Raw genomic sequence first — 27217 nt, 5'->3', positions numbered from 1 at the left:
TTAGCCACGTGGTATCGCGAACCAAGACTCTGAAGTCTTAAACTCTGCCATCGGTGACGAGTCTTAAATCCACCAGCCTGTGACGGCAATAAACAATCCAATAAACGACGACTGCTTCCTCACCGGAAGAGAGGGCCGCGGTCAGCGCACCGCCCTTCTTCCTATTCCACCCCTCTCACGCAGTCCCCCTCCTCTCTCCCCCTCACTCTCAAAAGGTACCAAGAAAGAACAGGGGAGAAAGGGAAGGATATCGATGGCCTCCATTCCCCTCATTCTTCTCCTCTCCCTCTACGCCCTCTATGCCGCCATGGCGGCGAGGATATCGCCTCTGTTCCTAGACCTCGAGAGGCCGGCCTCGTGGCTTCGCACCCCCTTCGACACTTCCAACTACGGGAAGCTTCAGCTCAACAATGGATTGGCCCTCACTCCTCAGATGGGGTCTGTTCTCTTCTGTTTCCACCGTTGATGCCGATTCTTGGTTTCTTGGATTTTGGTTCTGTTTTTCTCCAAAAGAGCGTAATGGAGCAAATTAGCGGTTTTCTAATGATCATTGGGATCATATAAGCGTCAGAAATGGGCGATCGTGGGATAGATTTTGAGTTTTTTAAAATCTTTACCCCTTCTGTTTCTAATCTTGATGGGTTTTTGTGGAGTTCTTGATTTGGTCCTTCTTTTGTTCCTTTTAGTATTTGTCCTTTTGTGCTAGCGAAATTTCTTTTTGATGGGTATTCTTTCTTTTTGTTTTGTGTTCTCTTTATGGGTAATTGTAGTTGAGATTCAAGCATCGGTTGATTAATATTAATTTATTGATGAAAATAATTGTGGTCGCAGATGGAATAGCTGGAATTTCTTTGGCTGTAATATTAATGAAAAAGTGATTAAGGAAACAGGTTTGGTACTATCTGTATAATCTCATTTCTATAATCACCATTATTCGTTTTCCTAAGTTCTTGGCTCTTTCTGGTACCAATTAGTTGCAAATTTACTTCCTTTTATGCACATGTATAACTGAAACATGGACTTAACTATAGGAATTTGTATATTCTGTTTGTAGCGTGTAATCTAAAATAAAGTGTACAGAATTCTTAGCGTGTAGGTTTGAATTCTAACGTGTCTTGTTTGTAGTCTTTGTTCCTGAGTTCAAAGAAACCATTGCAAAGTTATGTTTGTTCTTTTCGCCATTTCATTTTTTTTTGGTGAACTTTTAGTATTGTCGTGGTAGCATTGGAAAAAGGATTTGCGTTTGATTTGGCTGGAAATTTAAGGTGTATTTTTGTGCCTGAAGTTGGGGCCCCTGATAGTGCTGTGTTGCTGTTTTAGTCTTTAGTAAAATCAGGCTATGGAATAGCGTAGCATGAGTTGATTTAGTCCCATGTATGCTTGGGCTTGGGTACATCTTTGTTTAAGGACACAAAAAGAAATTAAAAAAAAAAAACAGAGAGGGTTGGTTACATCATGTCCATAGTACATAGTTTTTTGTGCATGCATTGAAGAATTAAATATAGAAGTAGAAAATACTTTTTTTACCATCGTATGTCCATCTCGAAAATGGTTATATATATATATATATATGTATTTATGTATATGTATTAAACGTTTGTAAATATATATGCTGCAGGCACCTTTCCAACGATCAAGCACAATGCTGAGTATGCTAAGTAGGCTATAGCCTAAGCTTCTTCTAAGTTCTTTTGGATAGGCAGCTGTTAACCTGCATATAGCTTTCTTTCTTCCTCTTTTCAACTTGTGGGGAAATTTATGAATGTTATATCACTGTGGGATATGTAGTATTCAACTTTTTTCCCAAAAAAAAATGTCTGGTGGTATGTAGATATTCACAGAAACCAAAGTGTATATCTTCTTGTTGAGACTATTTCTCTGTTAGTGAATTCATGTAAATTTGATATAAAAGATGGGCTTAGCTTTAAATTGTAACATTTGTCCTTGTTGATGTCAGCTGATGCACTCATCTCGACTGGGCTGGCTGATTTGGGATACAAGTATGTTAATATAGGTAAAGCCTGAATTAGGCTATGTCTATCGTCGACTATGGTCTATGCACAATTGCACATTCATTTGTTGCTTATTTGTCTCATCCTCATCTATCATGCAGATGATTGTTGGTCTTCTTTGACACGAAATACAAAGGTTTGTAGGCTTTCAGTCTGTCTCGATTACTGGTTTTGCTGTCTTCGATAACCATCATGCCTTGTCCTGTTTATGTGGAGCTCGCTTTTTGGGGGAAAAGATGAAAATAAGTGCTAGTTTTGATCATGCGGGTAATGAAGAAACTGGAATTTTTCATATGCTTGATGTTTGCAATGTCGTCTCTCTTGATGCCTTTTGGTCATGATTACCTCCTTTTCCTGCTGAACACTATTAGTCGTAAATCATTCATTACTGTTGAAATGATGAAGTGTGCTCAAAATCATGTCTCTTTGATAGGGATAATGGAGATTAATACAAAAACATACAAGAAACACTTAACACATATATGACAAATAATATAAGTACTTTCTGTGTTCTGACCATGTCAAACTATAAAAATGGAGCATTTGAATTCTTGTGGCATGCCCATTAGTTGGAGGATGTGAATTTGCAAATCATAATCATGAATTTGATCTCACATCTAGTTATTGTCATAGTAGAATATATGATAAAAGATAGATGTGATTCTGCTTTCTAACTGGTAAATTGGTGAAGCTTCACAGACAGATTTATTATTAACTCTTACATCAATATCAAATTAACAAACACCTGTATGCTAACTAGAAAAGTCTAGACCCCACAATCAAAACATTATTTTATTTTGGAAAGAAGGAATCAGAATCTATATGTATTGAGGTTTCTAATTGAAAGCATGCTTGTAAAGTCACTCTTTTTTTTTTCAATTATATTGTATATGTCCTCTGCAGTTCACATGGACTCATAAGAATATATGATAATAGCTCTCTCTGGTGTATAGGGTGAATTGGAACCTGATCCGAAGACCTTTCCTTCAGGCATTAAAGCACTTGCAGACTATGTACATGAAAAAGGCCTTAAGCTTGGTATCTACTCTGATGCAGGGTAGGATATCTCGTGTAATCTTGACCTCAAGTGAACAAGTTATTGCCTTTTTTTTTAATGATTTTATATAGTTAATAACATAAATAACCTTGAATTGATGCTTCTCGAACATCATTCTGCTACTACCTTGCCCCCCCCCCCCCCTCCTCTCTCTAATCTCTAAATGAAATGAAATTTCAGGGCTTTTACATGTCAAGTTCGACCTGGATCTCTCTACCATGAAAATGATGATGCACAGCTTTTTGCATTATGGGTGAGGATTACGAATTAGAAATTCTTAATTTGCAAATACCGGCCTTACCCTTTAACTTAGTTCACATTTGGTAATGAGGAGCACCTGCACATTAGTTGAATACTCTATTTGCTTTATGCTGATCGTTGAATATATTTATAGTTTTTGCCAATTTTTTTAATATATGCTTTTGCCTGATTTCATTCAGGGTGTTGACTATTTAAAGTATGACAATTGTTTCAACTTGGGTATAAAACCGGAGGAACGGTGTGAACTCATCTGCATTTACAGTCATGCTATATATTTTATAGCTTTTTGTATGAACTTTGGTTGTTACCTTCATTTTTAGTTATCCTCCAATGCGTGATGCACTCAATTCAACTGGGCGCACTATTTTCTATTCTTTATGTGAATGGTAATCTTTTTCTCTTAGTTGCTTACATCTGTTCTTAGTTGCATATGTCTAGATATGCTAACAGGTCTTGAAAGCTTCCTTTTTGAATTCTTTTACAGGGGTGTAGATGATCCAGCCTTATGGGCTGGTAAAGTTGGAAATAGTTGGCGGACAACAGACGATATTACTGATTCATGGGAAAGGTAAGTTTACCTCCATATTTATCCATTAAGAAAAAAGAACTTAGCAATTTTTATTTGTGCTACTGATTTACCTCTGTTAATTTAAGCATGACCACTATTGCTGATCTCAATGATAAGTGGGCATCATATGCTGGGCCTGGTGGATGGAATGGTAATGTGATCGAATCAAAAGCTCTTTTTCTTGTGGCAGAGATCCCTAACTAACTGATTTGTTTAATTTAACTATAGTCTTAAGTTTTTCCACTATTAACTGACATGTGAATACATAACTGATTCTCTTGGTAGACCCGGATATGTTAGAGGTTGGCAATGGGGGTATGACTTACATGGAGTATCGTGGCCATTTTAGCATATGGGCTTTGATGAAGGTCCCTTTTTAACTTAATCCTGAATATTTATTCTCTCTTTTTAGCATCAGTTGATTAACCTGTTAGACACCAGTACATATTTGTGCTTTCTGCTGAGCATAGATATTACTCGCTGCATTCTTGAACCTTCACTAACATAATATTAAATGTTTAAAAGTGACTTCTTCGTTGGCAGTATTGTGATTGGTCTAAATTTTGTACTGCTGCAGGCCATCTGACTAAAACATATGCTATGCAGTGAAGTACTTCAATTTCTTCCTATCTTCTTTACTGATCAGGGAATATGATTGCTGAATAGTGGCATCAATAATGTCAAGATAGGCTTGTTGCCTTTAGGCGGGCCTGTCTGTTGGGCCAAAAGGGCGACCTCACCATAAGGAAGTCAGAAAAATTTATCCTTTATCTGAATTCTTGTGAATTTCATTTTTATAGTTAGATAGATTGAAACAATCTTTTGGATTGGATAATAAAGATAAAATGAGAATAAACAATTTGTAGGTATGAGATATTGCAGACTTAGACCCCGAAGTTTCACCTGGATTAGACTATTCACATTGAGCATCTCCTGGATGCCTTACCTTTCAGAATCCTTTTCAAGTTTTTATTACTTTTGAAATACTAATTGACTTGCTTCCCTCTAAGGGAAGTTAATTGACAAGAATGTCCTTGTTTGGAAATTTGGGTTTATCTTCTCTGTTTTAGGCTCACCATCTATTTTGCAGAAGCATATTGTTTTGTAATTTTAAAGTCACTTAGAATACTATAATAACTTCTATCTTGACATAGGTAGATCAAGTGGAGGAGCAGTTCATCATGATTTGGAAGAGGCTGTGAAGAGAGACTTAATTTAAGTTCATAGTATGATCAAAGTTTATTTGTGAAGGTGCTATGAAGTCATATTTCAGATTAAAAAGGAAACAACCCCTAGTTTGTTAGAAGTCTAGTTCTTGAACAATTAGGAGACTCATCTTTTAATTCAAAAGGTTGTCTTTCACAGTGTCTATCTATTAGTATTAGGGACAGTGCATTCTATTGAACAGAAGCAGATACAGATTTGGTTTTGTTTGTGTTCAATACATATAGAGCTGACTGTAATAAAGTATTCTATGCTGCAATCACATCAGCTACACAGGCTGAAGAGAGAATGAATATTCTTCAGATAGTGCATATGTAGCAGTACTCTCTTTTTATCCTTTCCCATGAAAGATGGATAATTCTTGCTATAACGGACTGGAAATTCATGCTCCAAGTCAGTGATGGTTCATATTTGAAATATTCAACATTTATTCGGTAGTTTACATGGATGGAAGTTTGCGTGCAAAAGCATGTATCCTGCATTGATATTTAAGAAAATGGTTTATTGGATGAATGCGATGATATTGGCAATGATACAAAATTTTCATACTATACCCTTGTGGGGACTGTAGTTATCATATAAACATAGACAACTATATAATATTCATCATGCATCTATTTTGAAATCTCGACATTTTACATATGTTTGCAGGCTCCTCTTTTGATGGGTTGTGATGTGAGAAAAATGACTGCTAAAACATTTGAGATCTTAAGCAATGAGGAAGTCATTGCTGTAAACCAAGGTAAGAAATTTTTAATCTTGCTCCTGGTTCATAGTGATCTTTCTATTTGATCATGTTACCCTTTCCCATTTGATGTCCTCAGTTTTTGTTTTTGCTGTACATCAGAGTGACTATACTCATGGTTCCCTGTATGTGAATAATAGATGCAAATGTGGGCCTAAGTTTTGAAAACGTCCATGAAGCTTGGGGCTGCATTCCTATAGGGTGTTATCATGGGCCTCTTGAATGGGACTTAAGACCAGTCAAGCGCTGAAGTTTCTTTTTGACTGACAATCTGATTGTCCGGATTGGGTCTCTCCATGCTATACCCTTACATTAATACAGTAGCTATATAAATGCAGTGGGGCTTAAATAGCCCGCTCAAAATTAATTTGTGTAATTAAAATCTTGGATGTCAATAGTAGTCAAGAACCTACATAATTGATATTAATCTAGTAGCCTGGCCCTGCCTCATCTAGAAGTGTTAAGCTACCATATGCTTTTTGCTTAGACCAAGACGTTGGAAAATCCATATTAGGCAGAAAACTGTTTTGCTGCCCCTTTAGGTAGATATGCACTGGGGGAACCTGATATTTGATTTCAATGATGTGCGTCCCATTTGTGAAGAACTTGGCCTGGCTGGGCATGTTTGTAGTTACACCTGTTAAAATTAAAAGCTTCAGCATCAGCATTGCAGTAGATGCTCTGTAGGTTTGAAGACTGGACAGACAAGTCGAAGATCACCTTTTTGGATATCAATCTGTAGGTTCTGTGCAAATATGATTCCAAGTAGTGCATGCTGCTGGGACTTGCATGCCAGTTTCATGACTCAAGTGGAATAATGATTCTGTTGACAAGAATTCTGCAATATGCATAATTGTTTTATGTATATTAAAGTGACAATAACAGTAAATAAGGACTTTCATATATTTTGTATGCAGCAAAGTGTTTTTTAATATTCATGATCCTATTTTCCTTGAGCCCATTGTTAAATTTGCCAATGAGTTTGTTTTATTAGTTCTATGGAAACAGTGTCTTGACATTTAACTGAGATGAATTTTGCTTTCCCTGCAGACCCTCTCGGTGTTCAAGGAAGGAAGGTTTCTGTCGGGGGAAACAACGATTGCAGCCAGGTTTCTGATCATGCATTTCCATTAATTGTCATGCAGTTTATGTAGTTTTGCTTTTCCTTATACTAATTGTATTTTCATTTCTCTTTTTGTCTACTGGATGCTGAAGAATTTTTAATTCATGTACTACTAGTGTGCACCCAAAATTATGCTTACCCCTGAGAAAACCAAATTCTTTGAGACAATTGTTGAGTAATATGTTTTTAAATTTGTAGTCATATGTATATAATTGCCCATTATAGTAGGTATCTTTAGAGTAATTTAATGATGATCATGCACATGATGACACACCATATACCGGAAATTCATTTTGTCAATGATTCTTAATGCATATGAGTATTGATTGACAGTCTCGTGGTTTCACTGTGAAGCTATTTATTTGACAGTGAAGTGGAGGGGTGTATTTACTAAAAGAAGAGTGTGGTTGTACTAGGATTCACGGATTGTTGGTTCACTGGGGTTCATGATCTCATGGACAATGGCACAAAGTAATTTGCATTATGATATTAGTGATTTGACTATATTTTGAACTTTTGTGATTGGGTTCGCAGCCCCCCATCTGGTTGTCATTTAACATTTAGCTCTCATCCATGTCTTATTCTAGCTCTTGGTTTGATTTTGTAGATAGTTGTGCCTTGTTTTACATGTACGTATTCCTATTTTATACACGTTCTTGTCTTGAGACACAGCCCAAGGATTAAAAGTTAAGCTGACATTAAACCAAGTTCTAGATAAATTCTTGGTCAATGGACCCTAATTGTCACGTTTCTGGCAAAACTGGGCACCTATGGGTGTAAATGGGCTGAACATTTGCAAGCTTGGCTATGCTCAAGCTCGGCTCAGAATTAATTATGCCTTGCTCGAGCTCGAGTCAAGCTAGAAAAAAAGTCTTGCTCAAACTTTTTTTTTTTTTTTTTGCTAGAGCGGGTGGATTCATACTTGACGAGTATAAATGCACCCAATAAAGTCAGAAAACAAAATGCCCCAAAGTACTCGGGGTACCTCACCGTCTTCAGCCCACAGGGTACCTACGGAGTGACTGGCTACATAAGCAGCCATCCGATCTGCAGCCCCATTGGCTTCTCGGAAGACATGCTTGGTGTAGAAGGCCCCCCTCCCTCGCCATAGCCTAGATGTCAGGGAGCAGTGGGTGGTCACTGCCGTCACCCCTAGGGCCCTCCTGAATCCAACTGATAACCGTGGTCGAGTCCCCCTCTAGAATGATAGAACTGACTTGTACGCTGCACCGGGCATAACGAAGGCCCGCCCACGCAGCTCTCAGCTCTGCACCGGAAACCGAGGTGTCAAATAACTGACAGCCCCAGCGGCCACAATCCAGGCGTTCGGATCCTGAAAAACAAAACCCGCACCAACCCCTCATGCCTTCATCCAATACAGACCCATCAAAGTTGATCTTGAGAAAACTCAGGGGTGGGGGCTTCCAGGTGAAAAACAACGTACGGAGAGTTGCCGAAGCAAAATAGAAACTCCAGATATCCCGAACTGTCAAGGTTCCTTCATTGGGTATGATGTGACTGAGCTCCTCCGCTAGCGAGCGAGCGCTCTCCACGACGAACCTCGGCGACATCCCACGCTTGCCAAAAGTTCAGGCGTTCCTTGCCAGCCAGATCTAGTGGGCCGTGCACGCGGCTCTAACTGCCACTTGGCGGCGCAAAGGAGACTCCGACCATCGTCGTATAGCCTAAAGGAAGTGATCCCGCCCACTTCAGGCCTCCTAGGGATCCCTGCCAACTACCAAGACACCAACGCCCATACACACTGAAACAACACATGGTCCATTGTCTCATTCACACCGCACTCCGAGGGAATCCTCAACCGAGAACAGCTCTCGTTGGAAGACAATCCCAGACTACTTTCCATAGGAACAGTGCTACCCTTAGGTGGAGATCCAAGCGCCAGATCCAAGCACAGTCTGGCTTCGGCTCATGCGCCCACCGAAGCAAGCGGGAAAGGTCTCTCACCCTGACACCAGCCCTACTCGAGTAGCTCCAAACCTGGATATCAGGACCTGCTCAAACTTGACTTGCTAAATATTGAGCCATCTTGAGCTCGGCTCCACCAAATTTAGAAAAGGGAAGAAGATGGAGAGGAGGTGGTGATGAAGGGATGGAGATGGCTCAATATCTAGCAAGTCAAGTTTGAGCAGGTCCTAATAACCGGGTTTGGAGCTCCTCGAGTAGGGCTGGCGTCAGGGTGAGAGACCTTTCCCGTTTGCTTCGGCGAGCGCATGAGCCGGGGCCAAACTGTGCTTGGGTCTGGCACTTGGGTCTCCACCCGAGGGTAGCACTTTTCCTATGGAAAGGCTTCGAAATTGTATGGGAATAGAGGCATTGAAGATGGAGAGGAGGTGGTGATGAAGGGCTGGAGATGATGAGATCAGCTCACCACATGGGAGGTGATGAGGTTGATGACCTGAACAGAGATGGCCACATGGGAGGTAATGTGTGCAGAGAGATATCTAACTTGGACTAGATGAGATTGAGAGGGTTAGGGCCAGCTGTGGCTTCCTCCCATCACTTTTCCTTTTAAAATATTGGTCTTGGATCTTTGATCTAACTGCTGAGACATTTCAAGCTTCAAGTTTTACCCTCTTAAATTTTGTTCCCAAAAATCCTAGATTTGAGAGGAACAAATCTAATGATGGTATCCGAGAAAGTAGGGCGAGGTCAACATGATAAAATTCACTAGTCCAACATATATTTCGAGTTTTAACAGCTAGTTTGTATCAACTTGTTTATTGTTCAAGCCCAAAGATTCAGTTCATGTAGAGATGGGCATCGGGCCGTGCCTGGCACGGCCCGCTTAACCTAAAGGCTAAGACAGGCACGGCCCGCTTAACCTAAAGGCTAAGTCCGACACGGCCCTAGGCCCGTGGGGTGGCGGGCCATGCCGGGCCCAGCACGGGCCGTGCCAGGCACGAGACGGGCCGTGCCTGTCCAAAAAAAAAGCCATTATGGGTGGTCTATAACGGCTATTTTTTGGCCCATAATGGCTATTTGTGGCTTTTTACCCATTTTGCCCCTCCCAACAGCCATAAAACGGCTAATTTGAGGAGTATTTTGGGGTATTTCCGGGCTGGCCCACGGGCCGTGCCGTGCTTGGCCCATGAATCGTGCCAGCTCAGGCCCTTATGGGCCGTGCGGGGCTCGGCCTGCGGGCCAAAAATCCATAACCCAGCCCGGCCCCCTTTTATGAGCCGTGCTATCTGTTACTGTAGCAATGGCACGGCCCGCTTCGTGCCGGGCCGTGCCGGGCCATGGACGGCCCGGCCCAATGCCCACCTCTAAGTTCATGTTCAGCTTGTTTGCTAGTTGAATGAACTAACTTTGAGCTGAATTTCTAGTCGAAAATGAGCTATTCTTATACTGCTTGTTCATTTGACGGCCCAATAGGCACCGGAAATTAAGTTACTGTCTACTACTTAGGATTTCTTTTCAAAGTTCTGTTTAAAATTTAAATCTTTTACAATTCTTATCACCTAAAACTACTACAATCTGTGAAAAACACGCAGCAAGGGGCCTTTTGGATATTAATAGTGTGATCACTTGGATACTAATACCAATTAATTATTGACGGATATAGATAGGCTAGAGGTTAAAGGTGTTTCCCAAGGAAGGCTTTTTAAGTTAAAAAAATTATAATCTCCCCATAAGTAAAATGTACACTGACAGTTATCCCGCTTCCATGTTTTTGTAATATTAATATACCTATTCTGTGTGCCTTTCTTTCTGTTTGGCCTTCATAAATGTTTTCTTGGTATTCGATCTTAGGTTCTTTTGAAATCAGTGAAATCTGTGCATATTTCTTCCTGTTGGCACTGAAGTTGTGCATTATGTAGGAAAGAAATAATTTCAAAGTGAAATTCAGATCTTGAAATTGGTATTCCTGGCACAGAGCAAATTTGGTATTTTGAGTACCTTGTTGCTTTCTTCTGTTCATTAATTTTGATTTTGCAGTAATTTGTGTAATTTCTGTAATTCTGTTTAGTTCTTATCATTCTCACAGATTTGCATCGCTGTGCTTTACTGAGAATTCCTCGAAAACTTAAGAAACTTATAAAATCAATTGGTTATCGAAGCTACCAATCCGTTCCACTATTTTCCTAAAACCATAAATAAGTCATATGCTCCCCTTCTCAATGTTGCCTATGGCTACCTGTATTTAACTTTAAATGCCAGAAATTCTTCGATTCCTATCACCTGATGCATGAAACTCCTTAGAACACAATGCTCTATGTGCTATCTCTCAGAAGAACTTCACTATCTTCATATTTTATGCTTGCTTTTGCTGCCCTATTGTTATGGTTCTCACCCTCTCCCAAGATAAAGCTTGAACTTCTTAAAAATGATTATGCCTTTATGCCTTCTGAAGGCTTCCTAGTGTGTACTACAGTAGTATTTTGCCTTCCAAAGACTTCCTAATGTCTGTTATAGTATTATTTTGCCATTATGAGGACATGGACCCCCCTGCTTCCCCTCATTGATAGCCTCCTCGGCCTCTGCTTTTTCATTGCTAAATTTCCTAGTGGATGCACACCATTAGGCAGCCAAAGAACCTCTCTAGCTGATGCGTTCAGCCAATTGTTTGTAAATTTTATTGGGTGATGCTGTCTTGCTCTCTTCCATGTTTCAAGCACTGGAATAATGATGCATAATTACACTGTGGGGGCATAAATGAGATTCTGCACATGGATGCATTCATGCATGCTTAAGTACAATCTTGCTTGAATGTGTGCATGCATGTGATGTAAACACATGCTTACATGCTAGATTTAACCAAGTTTTTGAGTCAATACATGATAATCAACCATGTGATCTGCTGGCATGAAATTATGGATCTTAACTTGTCTTAGAAGTCACTTTTGTCGCATGCCTATTGGTTTATGACTTCAATTATCACTTTGTCTATTTCATTGGGTATTTCTACTTATCACATATCATTCAAAGATATTGGCTCAGAATACATTTGATTGAAGCATATAATTCCTCCTAAAATGCACTCAGTTTCATATGCTTGGAAGTTTTAGGTTTGGGCTGGTCCTCTCTCTGAAAACCGGCTTGTTGTTGCTTTATGGAACCGTTGTTCTGAAGCTGTCACGATTACAGCCAAATGGGAAATGCTAGGCCTTGACTCAACCACTAGTGTTTCTATAAGAGACCTCTGGAAGGTGAGTATGATCGATGAACTTCCAAATGTATGGTTTTATGGATGTGCTGAGCATACTTGAATGACAACAATCACAACTTGTCGTTTGTGAGAGGAATTATGGCTGTAGCCTCAGCCACAGCCGAAGCATATTGGACTTTTGATCTGATAAATGGCAATAAGTTGTAGAGCTTCCCGTTTGCACAACATGCTTTCATATGAGTGCGGTGATTTGTATTGTTCTGCCATTCAAGGATAGCATGCTGGAGGGTCCAAATACCCCTCCATGGTTCTAATAGTCTGAATTGGGCAGTCATGCATCCGTATTTAATTCTTTTCACTCTTTGGTGCTGTTATACAGTATTGCATGGAAGTTAGATATGTAGGATCAAATAAAATTTCATTGTACAAGAGTGTAATATGAAAGTGAAGAATCTTGATAGTTTGCTTAGTGCAGATACAAAAACTTTACAAGAATGAATTAACCAAACACGCAATTGCAAAGTAAGCAACAAGCCAAAGGCCCTGGTGGCATAATATCAATCATCTGGCGAATGAATTATTTATAGCCTGCTGCTCAAGACAAAAGAAACTGGATGATTTAGCTGGCATTGCAAGTGCTTAATAAAGATGGTTCACTTTCATTATAAAGCTTCCTTGTTCTGTTTTTCATCCTGAAGATCCATATATCCAGCACAAGAATGTATAAATGAGATTTTGTAAAATACTTTGCTTTTATACTTTCAATATCTTTCAATTGGCTTTACTATGAAAATGATATAAATCTGGCATTCTTCAATTTTCAGCATGAAACTCTACAAGAGAATGTAGCTGGTAGTTATGGAGCTGAGGTCGATGCTCATGACTGCAAAATGTACATCTTTTCTCCTACAAGCTCCCTTTCTGTAAGTTAATTATTACAGTTTGTATTTTCATTGTCCTTGTATATTTCTATTTATTGAAAATATTGAAGAGTCCACGCCTTACTGTACTTGATGACTTTCAAATTCTTTTACAAACAATCAGATGGAGACTGAATTAATTGCACCTTAATTGTTTTTGCTTATCCTTTGTGGATGCAAGTCGAAGTTCCATGTTTTAATTTATTTCAATTTATTTAATTTTTTTTATATATAAAAAGGTTATGCAGAAAACTTCCTGATAAAAAGAGGGCTGAAATTACAAGGTATATGTCATGATGTCAAGACACATTTACCTTATGCCACTCCCTTCTTGCTTCGCATCTGCTGTTTTTTTTTTTGGTGACACTCCTTAATTTGCAAGTCTTCTATGGACCTTTCTGCATAAATGGTGGATTTCTGGGATTTACCTTACTGAGAAAACTGTACCCCAACATGGTGAGTCCCCGCCCCCTTCTAACACAACCTACGGAGATTAGTGTAAACATCCCAAGTCCATTACCATAATAATTTCTATGCGATGAAAAGGCCCACAATTAGAGCAGTGTATTAAATGAAATATTTAACCTCCTCCAACTAGGTTTGGGAGTGTCAATTCATGAGGACAGATCCTTCGATTCCTTGCAAAGTTTCACTGGATAAAGTTGCTCTTGACAAGCAAGTTTTTCTCTGGCTTTCTTTCTGGATAAGAAAGCTTTTTCTGCTTTTCATTTTGTCAATAAATCATTTCCACTCATACCAAGTTACCCGTCTGTGATCTGGTTGGAAGGCGACCACCAAACCCCTCCTCCCTGCAAAAAGTGGGTCTGTCTGCAGTATCTCTCATCTTCTTGATTTTGTCATTTAACTGTGAGAGTGTGGTTGCTTTTTTGTTTTTTTAATGTCAAAATTTGCTCATATCTAATGCTTTATACTAGAGAACCTTTAAAATCACAAACAATAAATTCATGTCAAAATATTCATGAGGTTCTGGCAAGCTTGAACAACTTGGGATTGTTCTGGTTAATAAACATTAACTGACCCCAATGTAAATTCAACATTTTCTGGCTAAGTACTGGTTCATAGCTGATTGTTGAGGATGGTGTTCTGTTATCTTCTTCTGATTTCCTAGTTCTTTTATTCCCGGTAGCTTCGTGAAACGTTGCCTGATACTTCACCTGAAGGCCTGTTTTGGAAATGCCACCAGATATCCACGTTATATCGCTTGTGCAGGAAACAGGTACAACACAAGGTGGAAAGAAAATGAGGCTGAAGGAGTTGCTAGAATTTAAAGATCTCACGATCCAAGGATATTTGGGATATCAAAAATCTTCTTTGAGATGGATTCTAGTATCCATTATAAACTTCGGATGAGCAATGCAATGGCTCGATCTCCCACTTCTCCCATCCTTCTCGAAAAGCTCTTGCCTACCATTTTTGGTCAGGGCGAACTGTATGTTCGATAATGGGACAAGTATCATTTATCAAGAGAATGGGTAAACAATCCATGAACTCCCGTTCGAGGTCCACCGTGACCCAAGTGCCTGCCGAGCTGATTACTGGATATGCACCCTGTGGAGGAGTGAGGACTGGGCAATGGAGACCGTATTTCCAATCTAAGCGTGGTTCGGTTGGTTTTAGTGTCGTGGCAAACGCTGGACTCGAGCCAGCCAGCAGATCGTTACCACTTCAGGACATGCGCATCAGGCATCAACTCAAAAACAAGATTTCTATTAATTTATACCGTACGTGAAATAAAAGATCATGCTGTAAAGCCTCTATCTGTTTATGCTCAGACTGTCTCCGGTCCTCCAGAATAATTCTCGCCAGAAGAATTGCCAAAATGGGGACAAAGGATGAGCAATCATATATGCAGGACCATGAGGTTGGTTCCATGCTAATATATGCTTGCTCGTGAGGTTCCGCAAGTATTTGGCTGCTCTCAGGAGCCAAGAAAGTCGGTCCTTCAGATATAGCTTCACAAAACTTGGATGAGTGATGAGAGAAAATTGACATATCATCTTGCCCCCCGATCAGTGAGGTACAAACAAAGAAAAGGTTACTCAGGGGCCCACTTTCAGAAAGGAGCGCCTTCTCTCTCAGGCTCATCTGCTTCTTCCTCCTCCTCCTCTTTTTTCTTTTATTTATTTATTTATTTATTTATTTATTTTCGTATATCAGCTGCCCATACTAATCTTACACGAGTACGACCAGCTGTATCACTAGAAAGTAAACTATACAGTGGCGAAGGAACAAAAACATGCCCAATCTAGAGAATCTTTTCAGAATAGTGGATAGCAAAAGAGGCGACCTAATTAGCAACTCTGTTCATCTCACGAAATACGTGCATAGTCTAAAAAGCATAACATTCCTTCTGCAACTGTCGGATGTCGCACAGAAGCAGATACTCAACCCTCCGCTCCACCTTCAAGATGCGCTCAATCATCTTAACTGAGTCTTCCTCGAGGATGATACGTCCCGCCTCAAGCACTTGTCTCACATAGGAGAGTTCCTCCCATGCTGCCTTTAGCTTTACCTCAAATGCTGACACCTCGAAGGAATGACGTCTTCCGGCAGCAATCAACTTGATATTCTAGTCTCTGATCATGAATGCCATTCCAATTCTGTCTTCGTGCATAGCCATGCTATCGTCGAAATTTATTAACCAAAAAAAATAAACAAAGGACATGTCCATCATCACTGTAGCAACCACCCATTACGGGAAGCAAGGCGGGAGAGGAGGGCCGCATCAAGCACTGCGAAGTAACTCCAAACCTTATCGTGTCGAGCACGGCCTTGTTGTTTGTGCCCATCTAATTGGGTGCGAAGGAGGACGTACGTGATTTCAGCAAAAAAAAAAAAAAAAAAGGAGGACGTACGTGTTGAGATGTGACTAGGATAGTAGGATGTTCCAATATCCGTTCGACCTCTTTCTACTCCGAGTCAGCAGCTATCGTGGCTTCCCCGAGGATCTTCCCACCACTCACATTACGCCACGCGTATTGGCACCCAAAGCACAAAGCCTTGCTTTAGGAGTCGCGTTTAAGGCGGGTACGTGTTCTTACTGTCGGTGACCGTAACCTCTGGTCGTATCTCGTATGTGCTAGGGTTTGGGGCGCTGTTCGTTTTGATCCCGCTCGCTCTTCTTTACGTCACCCAGAAAGCTCGGGCCCGGGTCGCGGCCATGGCGGGAGATCGCAGTGGTTTTCCCGTTCTTTGCCTCTTCTTTTTCTGGATCTTGACTCTACCATCGATTTCGCTTGCTTACAGGCCTGGAGACATCGTTCCGATGGGCAAGGCGGGACAGTACCATGGGGTAAGAACTCGAACCAAAACAAACCCTAGTTTTATATGAAACAGTTCTTGATCCGCTTCGATATGATGTACTTTGGGAAATCTCAGTCAAGAACCGTCTGGCACGATGTCATTGGCCGCCACTGCCCTATTTTTGCCGTCAATCGGGAGGTAGGGTCTTTGGTTTTGTTTTCGGTTTTTCTCGCTCTTGATTTTGTTCTTTATTTGTTTTATTTTTCCTTCTCTTTTATGCATAGGCGTTGATTCCTATACCAAAACCTGATGGTTTCACTGGTGCCGATCCTTACAAGATGTAAGTTTCGTTTAATTTTTGTGCTTTTCTTATTTATCAAAGAGTCATTTTCTCCTTTTTTAGTAATTTTAGGGTTTCTGTGCAAGAATTGATCGGTCATTTAAATTTCTATGTGATTTGTTGAACTTAATGCAGCACACATTAAACATGAAAGAGGTAAAAGCTTCTGAGTAGGATTGAATCAAAAACAAGCATGTGAATGCATTCCCTCTTTGCCATGCTCAAACTTCATCAAGTTTGCACTGTACTTAGTTTTGATTGTAACGTTACTCCCAAGACTCTGGAAATCTTCCCCTAGCAAGTGAGAGGGTAAACTTTTCCATTTTCTTCAGATGGGGCGAATTGGAGAATCCTGGGTGGTTTTCCTTTAAAGATATATACCTCTCATATATAAACCAGGAAGTAAAATTATCCTTTTTTCCTGAAATTATCCAAAGATGAAAAATGGAGGTGTCTCGATATAGACTATTCCTAAATTTTGAATAATTGGAAACTTCTGTTTCCCACCTATAGATTTTCGTGCAAACATCAAAAATTCATCTCCAAAACATAATGGGCCATCACATTGCCTGGACAAGACAACACACTTAACGGTCTTCTAGTTTAAGAAGGGCCAATTGTATGAGCAACAGAGAACCGTGTTTTGAAGAAAGATATCTATTTGAATCGAGCCTTCTTTTCATGACAATATGCTTTCATTTGCTAATGCCTCGCCTTATTATGAGGAGAACATTTTGGCCTCGAATGATCTATCTTCAAACTTTGCTTTGTCACATTATAAATGAGAAATAGGCAATAGATTATTGCATTAGTATTATACATCCATGCATTGTTATTGCCATTTCATGAATCATAGAAATGCCTAGATTTCACAGTTTAAAGCCTGCAAAGCTTGCCCTTTTGTGTGAATCTCTTAGCATAGATTGCAACTCAACCCCTTGTCTAGTGCCCTTGAACACATTCAAGAGTATATTCTCATTTTCTTTTTTCTGTATCCTAGTACAATCACCACGGGGATGATAATAGTTGTCGACTCTATTTAGTGCTTCTATAAACCACCCATAGCTTGACAAATTATCATTATCCATGTGTTCTACTGATTGGATCTCCAATGAGGTGAACCAGTCTAGAAATTCTACGTGATACAGTATTCGGATTTTTTTATTTTAATCCCTTCAAAATCATGATTCTAATACTAGCATTCAAACTAATTTTTGAAATTATATGATTATCTATGAGTTTTTATGTTTGTTGTAATATAGTGTAATATCACCGACATCATATAACTTCTTATCTTAGGAATTTGTAGCTATCTTACTTCAACTCAACCAATTGTTGCACTATTTACCATAGTGCATAGGTAACATGAATATGTTCTTCCAGTTAAGAAATAGTTGCAATTAGCTTCCATTGACCATGAACTTTCCTTCATCTAAATTTACCATGGCCAATCTGGTTTACTTATTGGATCTTACAGTTGGATTTACTTGGAAATACTTAGTCCCATGTGTTGCATAATTTTTATCCAAAAATTTAGGATGACTTCATCATCTAGAGATATGGAATTACATGTCGTCAATTGCATTTTGCAAGCACTTTTTAGCAACTTCCTTTGAACCACAGATGGTGGATGGGATAGGGTTTGTTGGTGACAATAATTTATTGATTTGATTGGATGAGATTATCATATATTTAAATTCTTTTTCTGATAAAGAATGGATGGAAAAATAATTAAATATATGATAAATAATGCCAAAAAAATAATTGCTAAAAAAATGCGGTTGCTATCCTTTCTTAATCTCTCTTCCCTTTCTTTGACTAGATTACAAGGGAAAAGTAATGACAAATTGATAGAGTTATTCGATTATGTCGGTGACACAATAAGATGAAGTTATGTGAACTAGCATATGAAAATTTAAATTTTAAGAAAGAAATGTAATTGGATTTCCAGTGCAAGGATCAAATGATGTGTTTGTATATTTTTTTTTGCAAGAAGGTCACTTAAATCCAAGCTGTCCTCTGCTTACTTAGACTGGTCAATCTCACATTTGTCAGTATTACAATTTATTTATTTTGTCATTTTTCAGCATGTCATTGTTTGCAAAATATTTAACCTTTTGTTTGTTTTCTTTTGTGTAGTACATTGCATAGTGCGTTACACTTTTCCAATCATCTTTTTTTATACTTTTGATGTGGAAAACATGTTGAATTTAATGAACTGTTGTTGTAGGACCTTTTTTTTCTCCTCGAAAAGGACAAACTAGCACACATATATTTACTTGTTATTCTTAGTGAAGTGTTTGAGCTCTGATTGATCTTTTCTGATTTACTAGTTAATCTTAGTTCCATTTAGATCAAATTTTTTTACATGAGATGAACAATCTGCAGATCTTTTCAAGTTGGTCATGACAAATTTTATGTTCCATGGCTTTTTGTTATAAACCGAAAAAGCTCCGAAGTTCCAATGATTGATTTCCATTTGGTAAGAGTGTGACTTGCACTTAGCATTTGTTTTTTTAGCTATAAGTTGACTATCCTTCATATTATATCCATTTTTTCACTTGATTATTTCCATTATCGTTAAGAAGTCAATAGATACAGACATCAAATCTTGAATTGTTTTATGTGGGATGAAAGGATTAACTTTTGCAATCTGATATACTACAGAGGTACTCTGGGAATGATTTGCATGGTGTCATGGCTAAAGTTGTAGATATGCCTCATCATTGTATGCAATACCATCTCCTTCTCTTATTTTTATCTTGCCATTTCATGCTTTAAACATTTGGGATCAAGGACCTTCTAATGCTTGATTTCTTAATAAGTTTGAAATACTAGTGGGACTTAAAAAATACTGACCACTTATTATATGCCTCTGTAATTTTGCAAAATTGTTGACTCAGAGGATAAGCATGCGTTAATGTCAAGATTTGCAAACAAGATGGTTAAAGAGTACCTTATTCTCAAATGAGAGAGATGATTAAATAGTTCCTTTACAGCTGACCAAAAAAAATAGTTCCTTTACAACAAACTATACATACTCATAAAATTTATAGCCTTTAAACCTTGATCTAACCATTTGGTCTTCGCGTGGTGAATCCATTTTTGCCCATTTTCAGTTGCTCTAAAGTGTTCTATTTAGGAATCTTGTGCCGAGTTCCACAACTGCTCCTGACACTTCTGGATAACTTAGATGAAGTACATTTTCTTTGCTGCAACTATTTTATCAGAATCAACCTTCAATATTATGGATATTGACAATCTTTTTGATTTTTTTCACTTTCTCTAAAGCATTATTGACAATTATATATTAGCTTGTGCATAAGCTTCTTAGGCACTCGTGGTAATTTTTTCTAGAGCTCCACCTTTCCAGTGCTGTCCTTGCTCTTGATTTAGTAAACAAGGCACCACGCTACTTGTGGTGTCACTTCATAGTGTTTGTCATTAACCTCTTCATTGTCATTGTGATCCATACTTGTACTTTATTTATAATTATTGCCTCAACTTTGAGAATGGAGGGATGGCGAAGAATGGTTGAGTAGAGTGTTGCTGATGCAGAGTATGATTGAATATGATCTTAGTGTTTGTAAATACTTTCATTTCATAGGTTGAATATCATGTCTCAGTTGTTCTCATCGTCTTGCTGCCCTCCTCATGTCCGATTCATAGTTGATCTATTGAAAATGCCGAGAGTTCGTTGGCTGAGTTGGGTTAGTTAGGGCTTAGGCCTGACTTTGAACATGCAAATTAATAAGTGATTTCCACTTGTTATGCGATCTGAGTGGCATACGTAATTAATGTCTGATGGTTTATGTTGTTTCTTCTAACATTAGGATACATTTGATATATACTGGTGATACGTAGAGTTTGACTGCATATGATCTTAAATTCTTAATATTTGTAGATATTTTCATTTAATAAATTGAATGTCATATCTCAGTTCTCATCATCTTAATGCTGCCCTGCTTATGTCAAATTCATAGCTGATCCATTGCAAATGCCAAGAGTTTGTTGGCTGAGTTAGGTTAGCTAGGGCTTAGGCCTGACTGCGGGCTTGCAAATTAATATGTGATATCCACTTGGCATGCTATCCTAATGGCATACACAATTAATCTCCGGTAAGTTAAGTGGACAACTGGAAAAACATATGTTGAGAGAGAGAGAGAGAGAGGATGTGATTGCTTGAGAGAAGAAGGTTTCATAACACTATCTAGTATCAAATCTGGCTGATGAACCATCCGAAAATGGATGTGTCCACCTTCGTGATTGTAGTTGTTAGTGCATATCAGGGAGGCATGTTTGAGTACGAATAATGAAGATTAAGAAACATGGAAGTTGCCAAAATTATTTGTTTGTTTCGGTTAGTTCTGGCTGAAGAATTACATGTTAACTATCTGCTTAGCAAAGACCTGATTAGTTAGGTGGATAGTTGATTCTGTTGTGGAATATTATACCTCCTAATGGTTTCTTGTAAAGAATTTTGGGTCTTGAAGTGGTGTCTTGGGGTGATTATTGTACCTTTTAATGGCTTTTGTGAAGGATTTTGGATCTTCAAGTGGCAGATTGGGGTGTTATGGTGATAAATTTTCATTAGATAGGGGTTTTTGGAGAAGATTTTGATATTGGATATTGAAGATCTAACATAGGGCTTTGTACAAGAAAAATTAAACAAGATAATCCATACAACAAGTTTTATATAACAGAACATTCATTCTTTTACAAGTCTTTTGCCAATAGCATTTAGATGCAATTGAAAACTGAATATGATGGACTGACTTCTTCTAGTTAAAAGCTTGCACCTAATTTTTTTAAGATGATTGAGCTCATTCAGTTATTGTCCTTTAGGTTGTTTCTTACATGTGTCTTGCTTGAGAACCAAAGCACAGTTTGGTTTTATGAACTTTTAAACCACATTCAAATGATGAATAATTCATTTTCTTTGCTAATCTAATTCTTTCAGCTGAACCCTTTGAAGACTAAAATATATTTTAAAAAGGTGTTTGTATTGTCTGCTTTTTTTATTTCGGTTAAGATTGCCTTTTGGATTTGAAAGCATTCCTTTGTTGCCTGATCAGATGTTGAGGTTCATGAAGACATTCGCAAGAACTTTTGGGATCCAAATCATTGGCCCAAGCATGTACTTGTCAGATATACATGGTTAGTATGATGAGCTCGTCCAAGGAGATTGATCATTATTAAGCTGTTTGCATTGTCAACATAACTGTTGATATGATATCACAAAATATTTGTGAATTGGGGTTATTTCAGAGTTACTTTTATGTCATATAGTAGGTGTTTGGTAAGTTGATTTAATATCATAAACTATTAACAGGATATATGTGATTCACTGTGTTTTGTCTCCTTCCTTTAATTATAAGTTTGTGTGCAATTATATTACATGGAGTTTATACAAGTTCTATCCTTTGTCACCATTGTTTGGTTACACTATGTATGAATCTGTCATAATCGTTGTATATTTACCTTAGAGTTCCAAATGCTAGTTACTCATTCCAAAAATGTATCAATGCCAGAGCTGGAAGATTTAATCTTTGACTTTGATCTCCAAGATAAGCAGAATTAATGTAACCTCACTTGTATGACCGAATTTAGAGCCATCATTACATTCAGAACTCTGTTCTGCCTTCAAATTTGTTCGCTGTTATCGGCTGTCTCAAATCTGACATGAACAATTGTCCTGTTGGAATAATCTTGTTGAAGTTTGACTGGACTATTAGTATTCTTTTTGAAGCTTCTGTTGAGGACAGTCTATTGAAACATATTATTGATCACAACTGGAATATGCCAGTTTTAGTTTTTGTACCTGCTCTCAGTAGTAATGAGAAATTATCATCTTAATCATTTTGCCATACCTTGGCAAGACTATATGCCTTCATTTGGAGAGATCCATTGCCTCAAAATGGTTGTGAACATGGAACCTTTCTTTTCTCTTCCCCCTCCCCCCTCCTCCCTTAGTTGGAAGATGTTCCATTTTAGCTTTTGCTTCCATCCCCAAAATTTGATGGGATTTAATAGTTGTTTGAATGATATATAGGTAGGTTTATTTAGCTTTAACTTCCATTTTGGTTTGGTCAATTATACTATGTAATCCTCCCAATTGTGATGTATTTGGATTTAAGTCGGTCTTTTAGTTTGAAAAGGATCTGTTTGTACCCTATTCGGGCACTTTTTCCCGTCTAGTTTAATTTTTAGATATTGAGAACCCATAAAGTTTTTCCCTAGAGTTTTCTTTAATATTTAGACCAACCGTAATTATTTTTCATAAATAATGATATTTGTAGCCCACGATATTGAGCAACATTTGTTAATTAGTTTTAGGCCTTTTCGGCTTGTTGTCTCCCTTCTCATGCATGTGGGGCTACTTCTAGGGGTTGACTTTCTTAAAAGTTTCTGGGTCATATTTCAAAACCTAAATGTTTTTTGTAAGAGTGGAACTTTCTGGCCCTTTGTAAGCTTGAATTAATTATTTTATTTTATTTTATTTTCTATCTTACCCATCTTTGATTAGCTGCTATCCTTATAATGAAACTCAAATCCAGTTTCCTGAAACTCAAATCCAATTTCCTGACATATAACTTTTCTTGACTCATTCTATATGCATATTTCCTGTTTTATATATCGCACAGGTTTTTGCATGCTTTTGTTTTTGTCCTTTTTCTCTATCTAGGCATTTCATACTATTGTTTCTTCATACCAGTAGTTTGTTGTTCACTTGCCTCTCATGTTCCTTATATTAGTTCCTTGACACACATCTTAACAAGGATTATTTGCTGATTCCGTTGGTGGATGCTAATAATTTTTATTTGTTCTTGGACCTCCATGAATTTCTTGACTCCCATTCCAGCCGTTTGGTTGGAGGGAGTCCCCAAAATCCAATCCCTACTTCTCCCTAATATTCAAATCTCTTCTGATTCCGATTTCGGTTATGAACCAAATATGTTGGGGGATATGGCCATTCCGATTCCCATTCCAATCTATTCCGATTTTGATTCCGATTCCGATCACAAACCAAAGACGCCTGTAAGGTTTTTTTTTTTTTCCTTAAATTTTTTTTGTTCCATAATTGCCTTGGTGCATTGGTGTGCCTCTTGGGTGGATATATATGGGTTCTCTTTGTTTAAACATATCTTCTTCATAATCGGTCATCTTCGTAGTTTTATTATCTGAGGACTTTACAACAATGAATTTCTCCTACATCACTATAGAGGTATGGATTCTATGGAAGCACTAGAACATTGCATTTTATTTAATCGTCATACATCCATTTCATCCTCGATATCCTATATTTTCAGGCTCTGGCTCTGAGAATGACAACTATTTGACGAGCGAGTTACATTTTTTGCAAAAATATCTTCTACTGCTTTATCTCTAGAATTCACCTGTCATCATCTTGAGGTCATTCGAGCTAACCACAGTCGCCACTTTCATTATTCATGGCCTATATAGGTGGCTGACTTCCCATTTGTATCGCACACTTGCATAGCCATGGGGTCATTTGTTTTGCTGCTCAGTCTTGCCCTGTTTCTGGCTATCTAGCTGGCTCTGTTAGCGTGTATTCAAATGCTTCCTATGTCAGAAATCAATGTTTTACTTGTTTTTCAGTGGTCAGCACTAGTACAGTTGTACCACAGGCAACTTTCATGAGTATTATGCTGCTGCCTCTACCGCTGTTCTTCAGTTTCTGTGGTTAAAAAAGGTTCTCACCTGTGCCACTCCTTGTCCTAATTGCGTCTATGACTAATTTTATTAAAAAGTCTTACTTCTATTCAAAAGTCTTACTTCTATTGAGCCTCTCGATGCTCATGGCCAAGGCATCAAAAAGCGGATGGTGGGCATGTATTAGGATGTTTCATGGCAGATAGCGAATAGTGGGTGCTATAACAGATGCCATGAAGCCAAGGTGAGCCGCTAAAACAAACCAATATTTTTTTCCAAGTATCAAAAATCAATACTTTTTTTAACTTCATGCAGGAAATAGTTAAAAAATCAAAAACAAAAGTTTAAAACATCGTCTACTGAACACAATATGACCCTACTCATGTCAATGTCGATATAATTTAAAGGTCCATATTCTAATGACATTATCGTCTTCCACCAAACATAAAAAATCTAATCATATATAGATGTTTGCAATAACCTGACATCAACTGTAAGGTAAAAGTTTTGGTGCACTCTTTGTGGATTTTTTTTTTTTTTTTTGGTGGTTGGGGGGGGGGGGGGGGGGGGGGTTGTGGGAGACTGGCCTTGTTTTAAACAAACCACTGGACTGGCTGATTTGATATATAATTGCTTGAGTGATCTATCTGGAAACCAGTCTAATCCAGCATGGAATAAAGTGCTCTGAACTGTGTCCATCATGCATATGTGAAATCCATTAGGTTATGTTCAAAGTATGGTGTGCATGCAATTTTGGAAAATGTATCCACATAGATTTTATCTCAATGTTGATTAATATCAAGCTACACATTTGATGACAGGGAGGAGCGCTCAGAGATAGATGTCTCAGGGGGATTTTATGTAATGTTTGGATCTGGTAATATTTATTCTAATGTCTTCTCAATTTTACCACGCAGTGAGTTATTTTCCATGTTGCAATTATGTATACACATACATGTATATTGTATCTATATTATGTGTGTAGCATATGTATCCATGTACTTTTTTTTTTGTTTTGCGGCGGGGGGCGGGGGGTTGGAGGTTGTTACCAATAGGATCGAAGCCTTAATCCCCTATCAATGAAAAATCATTGATGAGAGATCTAAATTTAAAATTCACACCGCTGAAAGATCTATGTTTTTGAAATTCACACGGCTTGAACATGATTTACATCACCTAAAATGCTTAGAGACCAAAAGGAAAGGTTTTTTTTTATTTTTTTTATGCATCAAGTGGCCTCAAAATGACCAAATTCAATGGTGTCTACAATGTCTTGATTTAATTTATGGTTTAGAAACATCCAGATTTCTGGAGATATGGTTTGTGTATGCTTTAAGATGTGTGGATTATGATCAATTTTGTGGATTCAGAAGTTATATGACATGCAATATATTTAGCACTAATTTTGTTGATACTATCCATTTTTTGTCCACCTGAACATTGGTAAAAGACTCCAAAAATATATTTTTGTGCGGTCGTGGTTGACTTGGAATACCAGTCAGTGATTTTACACAGATAGAATTGGCATGTGCATGCTTATATATTTTCATTGTTATGAAGGACCTTGGACCAACATTGATTTTCTGGTATTTCTCCATAAGGGATGTCAAAGTGAAAACATTGATCTCAATTGTTCTCAACTAAAGGATATCTTTGTTAGATGCATCATGCTCCAACTATATCGGTGCAGATTTTGCAAATCGGGCTTTCAACCTTATCTAGGATTTGCTTATACCTGCAGAGTTCATGTCAGTGTAGGAAATTTAAGGCTATTATGAAACTGAAGTGTGCTGCACATGACAATTTACAGATGGAAAGTAAATTCTCAAATTTTAAAGCACATCAGCTTCTTTGTTCATTCAAATTACTATCCAAATAGCATCTCAAAACTAGAGTCCAAATTATGAGGTCAAATAGTTGGGTGACGTGAGTCATATTAGGCCTATTCAAAGATATGTCTCATTTTTTGGAGAAGCAACCAAATGCTTTGATGTCCTTTAGCATAAATTTGGTTTATGTAAAAATTCTCTGACTGTATATAAATATTTTGCCTTTCCTAAAGCATTTATATTGTGCTGAGGGATCTATTGGGAGTGGGAAAACGTGGGAGGATAAATCATGAATTATGTATCAGTATCGTTAAATGGCACAGAAAGATTTAGAAGTACCTCGTTATATCATATAAATTTGTGGTCTAACCTTTTTTCTTTTGAATTTCTTTGTGCAATTTGGAAGTAGGTCTCCTTCTTTCCTTCATTCTTGCAGTTTATGTCTTGCAATCATCTCAAGACAAGCTTGCTAGGTATTGTTTTTTCCCTGTTATTTATTACGAGTTTGTGGTTGTTTTAACTAATGACTTAGACATGCTCTCCTCATATATCTTTGGAGAACCGAGTATAGCCGAATTTCATGAGTACTCACTTAACTGCAGATTATCCAGGGCTTGCTAACATTAACTTGAATTATTCTATTTCCAGCAAAAGAATATATCTAAAACAGTAAACCATCTTTCCAGGTTTGTGAGGGAGACTGTTGCAGAAGGCAGTATCCCTGGAGGAGTGGCCAAGGTTGAATGATCTTATGTTTCTGAGAAAAACTGAGGAAAACTGTGGATGTTGATCAATCTTTTCTGCAAATCTCGAAAACCTTTTCATTGTTGAATGCTTGGAATCACGTTGCAGAACTTAGAAGGCAGGACAATCAGAATAGCAGCACAGCCATTATCAGACAATTCAATGCTCGCATCTATTATAGTGACATTTTCAAAGACCAGCCATGTACCAAACAGTTTTCTGAACAACAATGTGATGTTGTACCATAGGTCAATACCAATGTTGAGTTGCTAACAAAGACTCAAGCTTGTGGATTGGAGGGTCAAATTTTTTTCTTCTGATTTTC

General features: G+C 38.1%; 2 protein-coding genes across 7 annotated transcripts; both read left to right on the top strand.

Moving 5' to 3' along the window:
- The first annotated feature begins 77 nt into the window (after positions 1-77).
- Positions 78-13192, top strand: LOC103720407 (alpha-galactosidase 3). 4 transcript variants are annotated; one of them, XR_015974525.2, is made up of 16 exons: positions 101-438; positions 832-890; positions 1958-2014; positions 2114-2148; positions 2966-3069; positions 3250-3322; positions 3510-3568; positions 3651-3716; positions 3815-3898; positions 3985-4049; positions 4184-4266; positions 5774-5864; positions 6918-6976; positions 12021-12161; positions 12597-12842; positions 12946-13192. XR_015974525.2 is itself a non-coding variant. In XM_039132985.3 (15 exons), exons 1-14 carry the CDS (start codon positions 254-256, stop codon positions 12115-12117), a joined length of 1140 nt encoding a protein of 379 aa, XP_038988913.2. In that variant the 5' UTR covers positions 78-253; the 3' UTR covers positions 12118-12161; positions 12946-13192. The 4 variants fall into 4 exon arrangements, 3 of the variants coding, with proteins under 3 accessions (XP_038988913.2, XP_008808316.1, XP_038988914.1); XM_039132985.3 differs by lacking the exon at positions 12597-12842 and having other exon boundaries at positions 78-438; positions 11998-12161; XM_008810094.6 differs by lacking the exon at positions 12597-12842.
- Positions 13193-14671: 1479 nt separating this feature from the next.
- Positions 14672-27169, top strand: LOC103720417 (uncharacterized). 3 transcript variants are annotated; one of them, XM_039132984.3, is made up of 9 exons: positions 14672-16354; positions 16441-16503; positions 16590-16645; positions 19034-19127; positions 19313-19373; positions 21721-21802; positions 25141-25196; positions 26558-26621; positions 26835-27169. In XM_039132984.3, exons 1-9 carry the CDS (start codon positions 16223-16225, stop codon positions 26893-26895), a joined length of 669 nt encoding a protein of 222 aa, XP_038988912.2. In that variant the 5' UTR covers positions 14672-16222; the 3' UTR covers positions 26896-27169. The 3 variants fall into 3 exon arrangements, with proteins under 3 accessions (XP_038988912.2, XP_088570061.2, XP_089784365.1); XM_088713935.2 differs by having other exon boundaries at positions 26555-26621; XM_089928239.1 differs by having other exon boundaries at positions 25141-25235; positions 26555-26621.
- The last annotated feature ends 48 nt before the right edge of the window (positions 27170-27217 follow it).

This window comes from Phoenix dactylifera, chromosome 17, assembly GCF_051530095.1.
Source record: "Phoenix dactylifera cultivar Ajwa chromosome 17, Ajwa_hap1_PhDact_Kaust_v1.1, whole genome shotgun sequence".
NCBI lineage: Eukaryota > Viridiplantae > Streptophyta > Magnoliopsida > Arecales > Arecaceae > Phoenix > Phoenix dactylifera.
Note: the sequence above shows the minus strand (reverse complement) of the source record. Positions and strands in the feature narration are given on the sequence as shown.